The sequence below is a fragment of the Mchenga conophoros genome, linkage group LG7, assembly GCF_057382185.1.
Source record: "Mchenga conophoros isolate Kocher_MC1m ecotype Shallow Benthic linkage group LG7, M_conophoros_male_GT1.1, whole genome shotgun sequence".
Lineage (NCBI taxonomy): Eukaryota > Metazoa > Chordata > Actinopteri > Cichliformes > Cichlidae > Mchenga > Mchenga conophoros.
The window spans coordinates 22,496,492-22,511,349 of NC_140532.1; the positions used below are offsets into that span (position 1 = coordinate 22,496,492).

General features: G+C 39.0%; 2 protein-coding genes across 2 annotated transcripts; one reads left to right on the forward strand and one right to left on the reverse strand.

The window, feature by feature from the left end:
- The first annotated feature begins 30 nt into the window (after positions 1–30).
- LOC146570106 (uncharacterized) lies at positions 31–4,387 on the forward strand. Its single transcript, XM_085282935.1, has 7 exons — positions 31–303; positions 386–510; positions 584–650; positions 2,339–2,495; positions 3,050–3,192; positions 3,438–3,548; positions 3,813–4,387. Exons 1-7 carry the CDS (start codon positions 151–153, stop codon positions 3,990–3,992), a joined length of 936 nt encoding a protein of 311 aa, XP_085139061.1. The 5' UTR covers positions 31–150; the 3' UTR covers positions 3,993–4,387.
- A 58-nt stretch (positions 4,388–4,445) lies between these two features.
- nucb2b (nucleobindin 2b) lies at positions 4,446–11,215 on the reverse strand. Its single transcript, XM_085282934.1, has 13 exons — positions 11,057–11,215; positions 10,356–10,493; positions 9,967–10,074; positions 9,739–9,871; positions 9,188–9,291; positions 7,575–7,760; positions 7,228–7,318; positions 7,028–7,086; positions 6,837–6,929; positions 6,450–6,539; positions 5,967–6,137; positions 5,672–5,726; positions 4,446–5,368 (listed from the first exon to the last, which is right to left on the reverse strand). The coding sequence occupies exons 2-13, from the start codon at positions 10,491–10,493 to the stop codon at positions 5,256–5,258; spliced, it is 1,341 nt and encodes a 446-aa protein (XP_085139060.1). The 5' UTR covers positions 11,057–11,215; the 3' UTR covers positions 4,446–5,255.
- Positions 11,216–14,858: the final 3,643 nt, after the last annotated feature.

Here is a 14,858-nt window from a genome sequence, read left to right on the forward strand (position 1 = left end):
TTTCCTATTGGCTAGACAATGTCATGTGACCGAAAGCCTAGATACTAGTGGTGGACATTTGCGATTTATTTTTACTGTTCGTGTTCAGCTCAGACTGTCTTTTAACCCGACGCTGTTTTTACTGAAGAAACTTTAGCTTTTTTTTTTACAATGAACATCCCAGTTGTGGATTTCGGCGCCTACAGGCTGAGCGAGAAGGATGTCGCTGACGAGCAGTGGCAGAGTTTAAGCACAGAGTTGAAATCAGCATTTAGAGATGTTGGTTTTGCATTTCTGAGGAACACGGGGATTACTCAGGAGGAGGTGAGGCCAGTTAGATAGAATAAAATTATTATCGAGGAACTTACACTGGAATCCGTCTTTTTCTTCTGGTGTGTTTGGACAGGTGGACTGTGTCATGGAGATATCCAAGAAATTCTTCCTGCAGCCAGATGAACTGAAGCAACCCTTCAGCAGGAAAAGTTTCGTGAACAACCCTAACCACGGTTGGGTGTCATTGGAGACGGAGAGGTAGGAAGCATACGTTTTATACTTTAATGTGTATCTGCGGAAGAGAGTTTAAATTCGGATAATTTCTTTATAGGTTGAATCCACGTCGACCTGGGGACCTGAAGGAGTCTTTCAACACTGCCTCCCTTCATCCTGATATAGTAATAACTCGGAGGCAAAAGCCTTGATCGTTTGTTTTCATCAGTTTATTTATTTTATGATTAACCTTAAGAGTTTGGGCTCAGACACAACAACTGCATGGTGCCACAAGGTTATTAGTCAGGGGGTTAAAGTACAAGTTACTCAGTATCTGTTACTTTAGAGAAAGCTCTGTTAAGTTTGGAGAGGAATCAGGAAAATAAATGTTGAACTGCAGTACTGAAAAACTATGTACACCCCTATTAAGAGGAAAGTAGCAGCAGGGGTGCTGCTTATTGAATACACTTGATTGCATCAAATGCACATAATTAGCTGATAATCAGCAAGTGTAACCAACTCTATATGAGCAGAGGTTTTGGCAGTTTGCTGACCTGGGGGAGACTTTCTCCAGAGGCATTTCCTTAATCTTAACACAATTACACAGTCATCCCTGGAATGGACATCCTACAAGTTCACTCCAAGGTCAGAGCATGCAGTTCTTAGTGAAATAAAGTTACATCTCCATAGGCCTCAGTTGGAAGTTAAATGTTAAAGTTCATGAAGTTCCAGTTAGGAAAAGACTGAACAAATATGGCTTCTTGTTCATAAGGGTTGCCAGCACAAAGACTCTTCTGTCCAAGACTCCTCAATCTCTTCTTTGGACGAATGTGAGCAAAGTGGAGATGTTTGGCTACAGTGCACAGCACCTTGTTTATCAGGGACCAAAAACAGCATATTAGCACATATACCTCATCCTAACTCTCAAGCACACTGGTGGGCAGGTGATAAATTGGGCTTGTTTTGCAGCTACAGGATCTGGGCCCTTAGTCACTGGTTGGCCATGAACTCCCCTGCATGCCAAAGTATTTTAGAGTCTAATGTGAGGCCATCTGTCCAACAGCTATAGGGTCATGCAAAAGGACAAAGATCCCAGGTAATCTACAACTGAATGAATGAAAAAGAAGAGAATGAGAGTGTTGCAACGGCACGGTCAAAGTACAGACTTCAACCTGTTTGAAATTATGTGGTGGGACATTAACAGAACTGTGCATAAGCAAAACAACTACACACCTCGATGAACTGGAGCAACATTATAATGAAGAGTGTGAACAGTAACACAATCTGAAAGAGTGGCACAGAAGGCAGTACTTTAAATATTACTACCACAGGTGGTCGTACAAGGTGCTGAAACATGGGTGGTTTTTCTCTGGACTCCAGAGTGTCCTTGTTTCTTGGATTTTGAAGTTAAAAGCCAAAATCCACATCAAGTCACTGACATGTCCTGCATCTTAATATCACAAAATTCCAGATAAACTTGTTCTTTTTACATATTTCATTCTTTGTTATTTGACAGCAAAACAAACATTAAAATAGTGACACAAACACACCCCGTTGAGAGTAATACAAACAAGCCATCAGAATTGGAATCCGTTTTCAGCTGCTATGCACTTTTAATAGTACCAGCAAGGTTACAGACTCATTCTCTACATTAAATACACATTATAACAAAACAACACGAGCTGGTACAGTAAAGTCCAGGATAACAGGATACCAAAAATTTTGATGTATTGAACATTAAAGCATAAACCCATCTTATTATAACACTGAAACTATAAGTAGGTCAATGAGCATACTATGGGTACTTTAAGATATCAATATCAGTATTATCATTAGTCAGACTCTGATGTGGTTCTGTTGTTTTCTGTTGTAGAAATGGCCATCATCAGGCAGTTTGAAAAGTTTTCAGGAGTTCCAGACATCCTTTTTTCTGCACTGCAAAGAGCTGAGTCTTCGGTTGCTGAGGGTGATGGCCCACAGTCTGGGACTCGACCCAGAAGTCTTCTTGCGTGCACACCGTTTAATAGGAAGTATGTTTACCCCATACACTGTACCCAGTGTACAGTGGCATATGATCAGTTTTACTAAGTGTTCAAGCTACATGTCATGAGGGGCGGTCACTGATCCCAGATCATATGGACCTTGTGAGAAGGTTTTATTCACACACACACACACACACACACACACACACACAAAAACTGGCAGTATCTAATTCTACAAAATTAGGGAGAATACTAATAAGGGCAAAATGTTCAACCAAGACATGTTAGCTTAATTTATGTACTATATATTATATTCATTTAGTACTTTATATAGCTCTTCTCCTAAATTAAAAAATAACAAAAGTACAGCACAAAATAAAAGAAAAATGAATATAAATACAAGACACATGTAAATGCGAGTAACAAACGAGGGAAATGACTGAAAATCTAACAAAAATTAATCCTGGGAAAGAATTTTTTTTCTTTTTTGTAAAGTGTAACCTCAAGGCAGACCAGATTACGGTTTTGGAGGATTGGTCCATAAATTGGTACAAACAAACAAGAGATACACTGCATTGACAACACTGCTGTGTCTCCTCTAGCTGACAAAAATGGCACTACGATGCGATCTCTCTACTACCCACCAGTGAATTGTGAGAAAGCAAAGGAGGGCCAGCTGCGATGTGGAGAGCATTCAGACTATGGCAGCATTACTCTGCTGTTCCAGAGCTCAGAAGGTCTGCAGGTAAAGCCTGTACCACTGGGACACACAAGCACATAAGTTGCTTGGTAACATACTGAAAAAGGGTCTGATTAATTTACAAACTCACTTAAGCTGGAATTCCTGTGGTGTGCCACTTTAAACAGCTGTCATCACTGTTTCTTCAATTGTAAGTCATGTGTTTTGCTTAGTTAGTAACACATTATGTGTTAAAGTCAAGCAAAGTATCAAATAATCCTGTTATCCTCCTGACACTTTTTGACCGTCAGGTGCGTACACGCTCAGGTGAATTCATCCCTGTTCCCTGTATCCCCGGAGCCATCCTCATCAATATCGCTGACCTGATGCAGCGCTGGACGAGCGATCAGTTCGTCTCTGTGGTGAGTGAAGGGGATATTTCCGCCCCAAGGTTTTATGACAAGGTTATGGAAATGCACTGTAACTAGAAAAGTAAATGCGACTACATATGTCAGATTGGGTCATTTATAGGAAATAAGAAAGGTCTCACCTACTTTAACTTTAGATATGTTTTTGTGACCCATGATCTTTTTTGAAGCCAACAGAGTTAAAATGCTTCCCAAAAAAGTTTTTGCATATGGCCATGGCATTAGGATTATAGTTTAGTGTTGCTTGTTGTTTCTTAGCTCCACAGGGTTTTGCTGCCTCCTGTCGGAGACTCCAGCACACGGCAGTCTCTGGCTTACTTTGTCCAGCCGGATGACGAGGCTCTGATCACCTGCTGTGATGGCTCCAACAAATATCCGCCAGTTACAGCAGGCGCCTATCTCACTGAGCGATTCAATGAATCATATGGAAGAAGCTGAATTTGAACCCACCATTCTGACCATTTGATTAAGAAAGTTTTTTTGTTTGTTTTTTTAAATCATGTTCAGTGAGTTATTGTCAGAAGTATGATTATGTCACTTCAGATTCTACAGTAATTATAAAACTGAATGTTAACTTATGACTGTGTTTATAAGATGAGTTGAACTTGAGGTTTGTGATGAAAATAAGAGACAGAAACATTGTATCTGCAAGCTCATTCACCTTAATTTTAGACATTCAAACCTTGTACATGATTTTCATGATTTTTTTTCACAGGACATTAGTTGGACATTTAAGTACTTTTTTAACAAGTCACATAAACATAAACTGTTCAGCACATATACCAGGTTGGAGAGAGGTTGTTGTTTGAAAATAAAGTAACCAGTGTATTTTACTTCAACTCTTCAAAGTATTTTGTGTCCATCTTTTCTTTGCTATTAGTCTGTAGTGGAAAAAAAAATTAGTTGTTGTTTTTTACCTTGTGCTTCCTTCTGGAGTTTAATTCAGATTTTTACAAGGCAAATTTCAACCTACTGCATTCATTTCATTTACAGTGGTTCGAGAATAAATAAACACAAATTCACAGACACTCCTAAGCACTGACATCCAGGCAACCACTTCATAATCCATACAATTGTCACAATCACAAACACAATTATTAAAAATTATAACATTTAAATACATATTGTATATATTTAACTTCATCTCTTATTCTGCACTAATCTGATCCAGAGGTCACAACAGCTTGAAAAGACATTGAAGGAAACACTTTTTCTATAAAACTTCATTTCGGCTCTAATCTTACTTTTCTGGCATTTATTTTTTCCAAAATAATTCACAATTTACCATAAAAATAAATAATATTCTGAAAGGATTTCCTTAAGGAAAAAGTGGCAGTGAAACTACAGTGTGAACAAAACTAAACATTCAGTTATCAGGCCAGCTGCCCTCCCCATTTCACCCCAAAGAACTTCCAATAGAGAACAGAGTCCTTTTGTGATACAAGATTAAAAAAACAAAAACAAAAGGGTTGATTGTCCACATAGAAAACTGGAGCAGCTCCACATTTCCAGGCTGGCTCATTCAGTTGATTTAACCAGCAGAAGGAAGGGCGTCATTGGCACTAAGAGATCTTTCCCCCCCCCCCCCCTATGTGTTGCTGTGTGTTTTGAAAATTCTAAACAATAACCCAAAATTGAAATCATGAAAACACAAGCACACTTGCATGCTCACTCACATCGCACACAGGGTGGTGAGGCCTGCTAAGAATGTCCAGGCACGGGTACATCTTGCTGCTGGTGACCAGGCGGAGGTGGCTGACTGTTTCCTGGTACAACTGGTGCATGTTCACCTGCAGTTAGAGGAGCTGCAGGCTCTGTAACAAAGATTCATATGTGCATTATTAGGATATGATAAAAAGCTTTTAATCTCGTCTTATTAAAAAGGATAACAATGCTTTTCCCTCACTGCATCTTTTTAAGTGTATTTTGATTGGGGATGCACAAGTAAATAACTTATTTTGGCTGTTCTGTGGATCTGGATGCAGGTTTTCGACTGGGTGGTTAATTTTCACTTGATTTTAAAAAATGTTAAAATGGAAGTAGAGTGCAATTAAGAGACCTTTAACATCATGTGATTTGTTGTTTCCAGCATCATTTATCATAAATTTCATACTCACGTTTTACATCAGCATTTAAGCTTTGGGATTTAACCCTTTCCATTTCTTCCATTGCCTGAGCAGCGAGAGAAGGACAAAAAAATGTTAAGAGCATAAAAATGGTTTAAGACTTTGTTTGCTATTGCCTGCATGTTTCAAGTCTACAAGTCTCTAAAACAAGATTTAAGTGCAATTCAGCATGTTTCACACTGTAAGCCAGATTCTTACATCTGTAGAAAGGGTCAAGCAACTGTATAGAAAAATCCTATTTTCAGATTGTATTTCATCTGCTATGGATAGTTGACAGATAATTCACCTGTTTCAGCCCCAGCTTCTGAGCATCAAGTTCTTCCTGTTTTCTTTCAAGTTCCTCTCTCTCTTTCTGCAGCTCAGCCGACTTCTTGTTGATGTCATTCTCCTCATTGGCCAGTTGTTGTTCAAACTCTCTCAGCTCCTCTTCGGTGTACAATGGGTTCTGATCTAAAGTCTGCAGAGGGCACATAAATAAATGATGTGATAAGAAATCATATACATTTCTGATTTCATGATATAATGTCAGCTGTTAAATCTCTTGGGGAGTTTAATGATTTGGAATCTCACCCTTTGTAGACAATTTCTGAAAACAGCTGTTTATTGTGTTGCACTTACGCGAGCCTAAGCTCATAGTTTCATAGCTCATATTGATGAATAATTGAATTGAATTTTAATACACTAACATAACATTGGGTTCACATTAATTTTTAATACTACTCTATACACAAAAATGCCAGGAGGGAAGCCAAACCTTACTAGCTCTTACCTCCCATTCGTCTTTTTCATAGAACTCTTCCTTCTTTGTGGCTGCCATGAATTCGCTCAGTGATACAAGCCTGTCTTTATTGGTGTCCACCTGAATGTCAATACATGAAGCAATTTTGAGCAACAACTGTCATCGAGATAAATCACTCACCAGATACGTCCCAAAGGCCCTGACCTTTAGCTCCTTGCTAAAATAGCTACTCCACACACAGATGTTTAAATTCATTCATTAGATTTCAGGCAGCAATGCCACACGTTTGTTATGAAATATACATTATGATTGTATTCTGACAACAGAGAATACCTTCATAACATACTAATCAATACTTTAGAAATGCTAATAAACATGACAATGATCTGTACATTTTATAGTTTTGTGGTGGCTCACCTCGTTCATAACATGCTCTCTCATTCGCAGTCTCTCTTCCTCCATCTCAACCATGTCATCCTCTTCATTTTCTGGGTTGTAAACCTTCTCCAGCTTGATGAAATGCACAAATTTTACCTCAGAGACTTGTTCATTTGCAGATTACATTATCGCAGACTATGCAGAACCAGAGTTAGACATAAAACATATACCTCTTTAGTAAAGAGAGCTTCAAGCTCACTCTCATCAAAGAAGCCGTCTCCGTTGCTGTCTGCAACACAAAACAAACAACGGAAATCTGTGTCTGATTTTAACCATCCATAGTTTTGGCACACTAGCAAATAAGACAACATTTGAATGCTATATTCATTCTTTGCTCTTAAACGACCTTCAGTGTATGGTCTATGGTTACCGTGCATTTTGAAGAAAGTTTTTGGATCAAAATCTTCTGGATCTAAACCATCTGCCTCCTGCCACACCTCTTTTAGCTGGTCCTCACTGCCCTGCACACACAGAGGTACACATCAAGGTTTCTCCTTTTTCTTGTTTTGTATTTAGCACTATTTAGCATCTTTATTCTATGGCTTGCATATAAATCTAAATAAAATTGGCCCAACTAAATGAGTTAATTTTATCATAAAAAAAAAAAAATCATTCATGTTTTCCAAATAATATCATTCAGCTTCAATGTCATTTGTTCCCCCGCATTGGCTATAATCTTAGCATTCGTAATGAACTGCTTTATAGCTGGCGTCTTACAGGGTGGTTGACTTTAGGGTGGCTGGCGTGTTTCTTCTTCATTTCCTCGTAGTGTTCCTCTTCCTTCTTGCGATCCTCCTCATTCAAGTTCTTCAGGCGTTGCCGTCGCTCATGCTCTTTCATCATCTCGTATTGCTTGAACTCATCATGGCGGTCCTTGTCAAAGTTCTCCAGGTCATTAGTCGCCTAGACGTAAAAACAAAAAGATGGGAAGTGGAATTCACCTCTTAATTCTGCAGATTTATGCACCTCGTTGAAACAGATGGACTCTATTCAACATCCAGATGCCTGATCAGAGTTGTTCCATAGAGGATGAAGCAAACTGTTGAGCTGAATAATTACTAGCCATGTCACAGTCTTAGCATCACTCAGCATTGAATGCAGAGACAACCCAGGCAGATATAGCATGCTTTTTGTGTTTAGCTCATGCGGTGAAATTTATTCATCCATTTAGTGCTAGCATGCTTATTAGTGGATACTAGTGAGTGCTAACTGGGTATGAATAAACAGTACCTCTGACTTCCTAAACCTGAGAGCTGCAGTAACAATAAGTTGGTTTATAAAAAAACATATTTGGACAAATGGTTTGATTGCAAAAGTATTCTGGTGTGTGTATCTAGAATCTAAAAGCTCTTTGTATTGGTAGGGCTTAATAACAGACAATGCCCCACAGTGGTGCAATGCTTAGCACTGCCACCTCACAGCATGGGGGCGTTTCTGTTTGAAGTTCTACCAGTACCTCTTTGTTTACTATGAGTTAGCCAACAGACTGGCAACCTGTTCAAGGTGGACCCTATCGCTCTCCTTATGACAACTGTGGTATGCTTCAGCCCCTCAAAACCATGAATAAGTGGAAGAAAAGGGATGTATGGATATATGGATGTAGGGATGGATGGATTTCTGATAGTGACTGTACCTTTTGCTGAGTACTATAAATACACTGTTGTCATAGTTCAAAATCTGGATCTGTGAGTTTAAAATTATTATTTTGGCCTGATTTTATTAGAACCTCTGGGTGGCTCTTTATTCTAGAACCCTGCAAGGACTTGCTCAGCATAAAGTACATGAAAATGCTATGGTAATACAAAACAAAGCAAATGCTCATTTATCACCATTCTTTGCATTTCTCAAGCAGTGCCAAGGCAAAATAGTAGGTCAATGATTATAGAGCAAAGCTAAATGCTACAGAAAAGTAAAACTTATATAAAATATTTTTAGGATTTACATCTGCATGACTGGAAGCTTTGTTGTAAAACTACAGAGGCATGCAAACTCATTAAGCCGGCCTCCCCATTACTATTCTTTTATACTCATTTCACACACAGGAAACATGTTGGTCTCGCAAAACTTACACATTTACCTCTAATGAGTCAGCACTCTCCAACAAAGGGAACAAAGCTGTGAATGCCTCCAACTTATTACATCTAAAATTTAAAAAAAAGCCAGACTAGTTAAACATCCCTCACTGAAATTCCCGATACGCTATGCTAAGTATGGCAATATTTCTGCATGAGCAACTGTCATTATAAATGTGACTGTGCCATACCAGTGCAGAGAAACAGGGTCAGTATTAACCTTCAAGTAGCTGCGCTAATGACTAGGTGTATGTGTACCGATTTGATGAGACGGTCCAGGTCATCCACCTCGAAAGTGTGTGGATTCTTGTGGTTCAGGTGCTCAAACTGTTTCAGCAGGGCCTGGTGGTCCACTGTTTGGCCTGCAAGAAAAGGAATAATGATTAGATTTATTCAACTGTAAAACAAAGACACTTGGTTTTTTGGAGTTGTGTCATGGTTATTCTTTTCCGCTGGGTTTTACAAACACATTTTGTACCAAAACTTAATACATTTATTCTAGAAAGCGTTAAAGGATTACATGAATATCAATGCATTTTTATTTTTTAATAAATTGACCTATGACTTCTATCTTTGCTTCTTTTCTCTACCTACACTTGTGTTAATCTATTCTGTATGAACATTTATACAGCTTCCTCTATTAATGATCAAAATTTAAATTTGAATAATAATTTTCTTTCAAGAGTTAAGTTCTGCATTCAATAACATAACTAATGGACTGACTTAAGTTGTTGTGCAAACTTATGAAGTTTCAAGTTCAAGTTTCTCAGTGACACATCATTTTTTCCCCCTTTCTTTAAGATACTTACCATTTCCTTCCTTGATGTCGTGTTTAGCTTTTATGAGCATTCGCAGCCTGTTCATCTCCTCCCTCTTTAGCTCATCCAGCTTGGTCCGAAAATTGTGCTGAACAAAGTTCAGCTCTTTGGAAAGTTTGCCTTGCTGCAAGCAGACAGTCAACATACCATAGTTCAATAAAAAATGTCCACGTCAACAACCAGCTTACAAAATATTGGGCTGTTTTTGCAAGTGTGCACCTTGATGTCATCCATATTGGCATTTTTGAGCTTTTCTCTAAAGTGGGGGTCCTTCTCAAGATACTCAATGACCTCCCTGAGGTAGCGGTCGTAGTGCAACCCAGTGTCCTGAGAAATAGACCACATTTAGCTTGTCAATGCATAACATTATTCAGTCCGATTATGGGTATTTTTTCCCAGTCAATTAATTCTTCTAATGAACAGTTACACCTAATTTAACAGACACTGCTTTTGTTTGTTTTTCAATCAATCTTTAGTCAGTAAGCATTTCTGAAAGGTGTCTGAAACAGCTGACTTCATGTCTGGATCACCCTGAGCTTTATCTACTTAGCTGTAAGACTCCATTTTAATAGGATATCCCTTTATTTCACACTGCCCGTGTGACTCACAGCACTCTCGGGTGGACCCAGTTCCTCCTCTTTAGCCTTTTCTTTGGTCTTGTCCACACTGATAGGCACTGACTGGATACACAGCCACAAACTGAGCAGAACAAGGCCACAGTGGGCCAAGGCTTTACTCCTCACCATCTGGTCAGGCAAAGCATACATAAAATAGATAAGAAAAAAGATAGGAGTTAGTTTCAGGTTAGGTGAAGATCGTACATCTTTTAGAAAGCTCTGCAGTCAGAACAAAATGAGCACTTGCCGTATCTTTATTAAATATATATATATATATATATATATATATATATATATATATATATATATATATATATATATATATATATATATAATTTTAAAAAGTGGTGCAAGTCAACACTTCAAATAGAGACAGAACACTGATGCAAATAACTCTTAATCTGAAAAGCAATTCCCATAAGAAAGGGCCCATGCAGCACACGTGTTTGGTGGCTTACTTTAGAATATTTTCTTAGAGATTTCTAAGTTGAACGCTGTGAACCTGTTAGTCACAGTGAATCAAAATCGGACTGAGTGTGTAGTTTAAGGAACAGGTTGTTCAGTAGGGATCATGCAGTGAGGATGCCAGCTAATTCATTATCTACATGGATGTAGAAAATGCTCTAAACTAAGCCTCAGCAGACAGAGAGAACGGCGTTAGTAAACGTCACCTCGCGTGAAATAATACTTACTTGTAACGTGGAGCTTATTTTGCTCTCCTCTTTTTTTATTCTTCACCTGGCTTTCACGGTTTAGTGTTCCTCAAAGTGCCTGAGCTTCACCGGAGCTTGTTTACAACGGTCATCTGTTAACCACCAATACAAGCCTCCCTTGGCTACAACCTATATAAAAAGGTTGTGTTCACCATGGCAACGCACCGCCTCTGGCTTCTCTTATTGGCCTAAGAAAGTATACTTTCTTTCACAAAACAGTCGCGTTGAGAGGCGATTGGTCAATACACCTGTCACTCATAGTGTATCAACAACCGCCCCCCGTTGGCTTAAGGTGCGTTGAGCCAAACTGTACGTGGCGTTCGGTCAACCCCAGACGAGGGCGGAGTTAGTGTGCAACACTGGATAGAGCAACACTACTCATATTATAAAACTGTTTAACAATGACATTTAATACTAGGGATACGCGTAGGGATACACAACATAAATGTTTTATTTCATCTTATATTTCATTTAGATATTCTAATTAAATATAGATTACACTTGGACATGCTGCAGACCAACATAGAGCTGAAAATACACTCGAAAACATAGCAGGAAGCCTTAAGCCTTAAGAATTATTATTGTTATTAAAATGATGGCCAAAAAAGCAATGAGACTGCGTAGAAAAACTCTTAAACGCCCTGCATTTAAATATTATATTAAAATGAGAGAGTGAGTTTAAGAAAGTCGAAATGGGTACTTATAATTAAGGTGTTCAGCAAAAAGAGAGGGGGCAAAAGCGAGGGAAAACTCTTATTGTGATTTGTATGTGAGGCTGAACAATAAGGAAGGAGAAAAGCACAGACTGAGAGAGAGAGAGGTTATAGTGATTAAGGATAGAGATGGAAATGTACTAATGAGTGAAGAGAGTGTGCTGAGAAGATGGAAGGATTACTATGAGAAGGTGATGAATGAAGAAAATGAGAGGAAGTGCAGAGGATTAGTAAGGAGGAAATGAGGGGAGCTATGCAGAGGATGAAGAGTGGAAAGCCAGTTGCTCCAAATGACATACCTGTGAAGGGTCAAGGCTTTGGGGAGAGAGAGCAGTTTAAAATAATCTTAGAGTCGGAGAGGATGCTTGAGGAATGGAGAATAAGTATACTGGTAACAGTTTTCAAGAACAAGGGTGATGCGCAGAGCTGTAGTAACTACAGAGTGGTAGAGCTGCGGAGCCATGAAGCTATGGGGAACAGTTGTTGAAGCTAGGTTGAGAAGAAAGGTGATGATCAAAGAGCAGCCGGCTTCAAACCAAGAAAGAGACCACAGTTGTTTGCTCTGAGAGTGTTGATAAAGAAGTCTAGGGAAGGTCAGAAGGAGTTTTACTGTTTCTTTGTGGATGCAGGGGAAGCATAGGTGCCAGGAGAGGAACTGTGGTACTGCATGAGGAAGTCAGCAGTAGCAAAGAAGTGGTGAGGGTGGTGCAGGGCATACATGAGGACAGCAGCACAGAGGTGAGGTGTGAGGTAGGAGTGACAGATGGGTTCAAGGTGGGGGTGGGGTTGCATCTGCTCAGAACTACTTCTTGTTTGTGATTGTAATGGACAGGCTGTCAGATGAGGTCAGGCAAGAGTTACCACAGACGATCATGTGTGCAGACGACATTGTGATCTCTAGTGATAGTAAGGAGCAAGTGAAAGAGAGTCTGGAGACATGAATGTATGTACTGGAGAGATGAGACATGAAAGTCAGTAAAAGCTAGATATACCTGTGTAAATTAAAGAGAGACAGATGGAAAAGTGAAGCTGCAACAAAAGAGGTAGTGAAGGTGGACAAGTCTAAATAATAGTCTAAAGAGGGAAATACAAGAGGGAAACTGAAAGTTAATAAGATGGTAGTGGCACCTGCTATGATGTATGATTTGGAGATGGTGCCACTAGCAAAAAGAAAGGAAGACAAGCTGAAAGTAGAAGAGCAAAAAATGTTAAGAAAGGCCAAGATTATGAGTGCCTCTGATGATGAGTACATCAGAGGCACAGATTAGCTTGAGCAGTTTGAAGACAAAATCAATCAGTCATGGTTTGGACAGGTGCAGAGGAGGGTTAGTGGACATAGTGGGAAGGGATACTGAATATGGATCTGCCAAGCAAGGAGAAGTGGAAAGACCACACAGAAGGTTCACGGATGTAGTGAAGGAGGACATGCAGTGGGTCAGTGTTACAGAGGAGGATGCTATGGACAAGGTGAGTTGAAAGTAAATGATCTGTTGAATGATGATCCTTAAGAGGAGCAGCTGAAGTACTTCTACTACTACTGCTACTTTTACTAATAAAAAGTAGTAAGAGTAGATAATAATAATTTGAGTAAAGAGTGAATTGTAGTTCACAGTAAGAAATGACTTACTGGAACAGTAAAGTAAACCAAAACACGATTCTCCATTTAATATTCAAATGTATCTTGTAAAAATTAAATGCATTTTATGCATTAATCAAGTCTGAATTTATTTAGCATTTTCTTTAATCCTCGCAGGGTGAAAAGTATACATACACCCTCACTAATATTTGGCTGTTAGCTAGCTACAGCTCGACCAGGCACTTTTGGTACCCATCAACAACCTTCTGGCAAAATTGGCAGTTCATTTAAATTGGTTGGTTTCCTGGCATGGATCCATGTCCTCAATTTTTCAACAGGTTGAATTTTAGGCTTTGGGAAGACTATTTCAAATGGTTAATGTTAGCCTACTATATCAATGTTTACATGTCCAACTATCTAGCTGTTGATCTGAGGTGAAGATGAAGAATTTGGAGGTAGTTCTCCTCTTTCATTATTCCACCACTTTGTGCAATGTACCAGTACCATTACAACCAATTAAGACCCGTAGCATGATGCTTCCCCCACCATGCCTGACAACTGGTACAGTCTTTTAGGCTAGAATCTTCACTTGTGCTCCTCTAAACATATTTCTTGTCATCATAGCCAAATAGCTCATGCTTTGTCTTATTTGAACATAAAACTTTTCTTGAGAAAGCATTTGGGGTGTTCATGTGGCCAGCTAAAATTTTCATTTTAAAAGTAGGTGTTGATTTTGGAGCAGGGGCTTCTTTTTTGGTCAGCATCCGATTAGGAGGGTAATCCATCTTCATGGATATTGAAGATGGATCAGTGATGCTGTTTGGACAGTGATGCTGGTCTTCCAGCAGTTTCCAGTTCATGGCAGGCTTAACACTTGGTGGTTCCAGGGTTGAAACCTGAAAATCCTTACTAATTTCTATTCATTTATGGGTGATAGTTGGGTTTTCTTCCAGACCTTTGCAAAGTGATGGTGACATATCTGAATAACGTGCACTTATGTCAGTGGCCTATGGTTACTTTTACAGAAAGGCAAATGTACCAAAAGTTACCAAATAAACATTTATTCAAACCACTCCTTTAGGAAAAGAAGCAATAAAATGTTTAAACTGTTGATCTTCTCTACATAAAACACACTGGCCAAGGTGGTTAGTAAAACGAATGTGTTATGATGATAAATCACTGAAGTTCATTTCTCAGTGCTAGATGGGGAATGCCACTATTATCTGCCAAGAAGAGTGCTCAGATATCCAGCCAGAATTATGCCAGAAGCTTGTTGATAGCTACCAAAAGCACCTCATAAAAGTGAAACTCGCTAAGGGGTATTAAACAAACATTAGTCAGGGAGTATATACACATTCATATATACTCCACATTAACATTCTCTTTTTTCTATGCTTAAGTGCTTTCTATCTAACATTCGCATACATTTATACTCTGATAGATGCAGACTGGAGCAACCAGGAATCAAACCCCCAACCTTCTGAATAGTGGA

Coding starts and splice junctions, on each gene's coding strand:
- LOC146570106 (XM_085282935.1), top strand. CDS start 151: ATGAACATCCCAGTTGTGGATTTCGGCGCCTACAGGCTGAGCGAGAAG. Junction 511..583: donor GTGTCATTGGAGACGGAGAG/GTAGGAAGCATA, acceptor ATTTCTTTATAG/GTTGAATCCACGTCGACCTG. Junction 3,549..3,812: donor GCGATCAGTTCGTCTCTGTG/GTGAGTGAAGGG, acceptor GTTGTTTCTTAG/CTCCACAGGGTTTTGCTGCC.
- nucb2b (XM_085282934.1), bottom strand. CDS start 10,493: ATGGTGAGGAGTAAAGCCTTGGCCCACTGTGGCCTTGTTCTGCTCAGT. Junction 10,075..10,355: donor TGGGTCCACCCGAGAGTGCT/GTGAGTCACACG, acceptor TCTATTTCTCAG/GACACTGGGTTGCACTACGA. Junction 7,761..9,187: donor TGGACCGTCTCATCAAATCG/GTACACATACAC, acceptor TTTTACGTCTAG/GCGACTAATGACCTGGAGAA.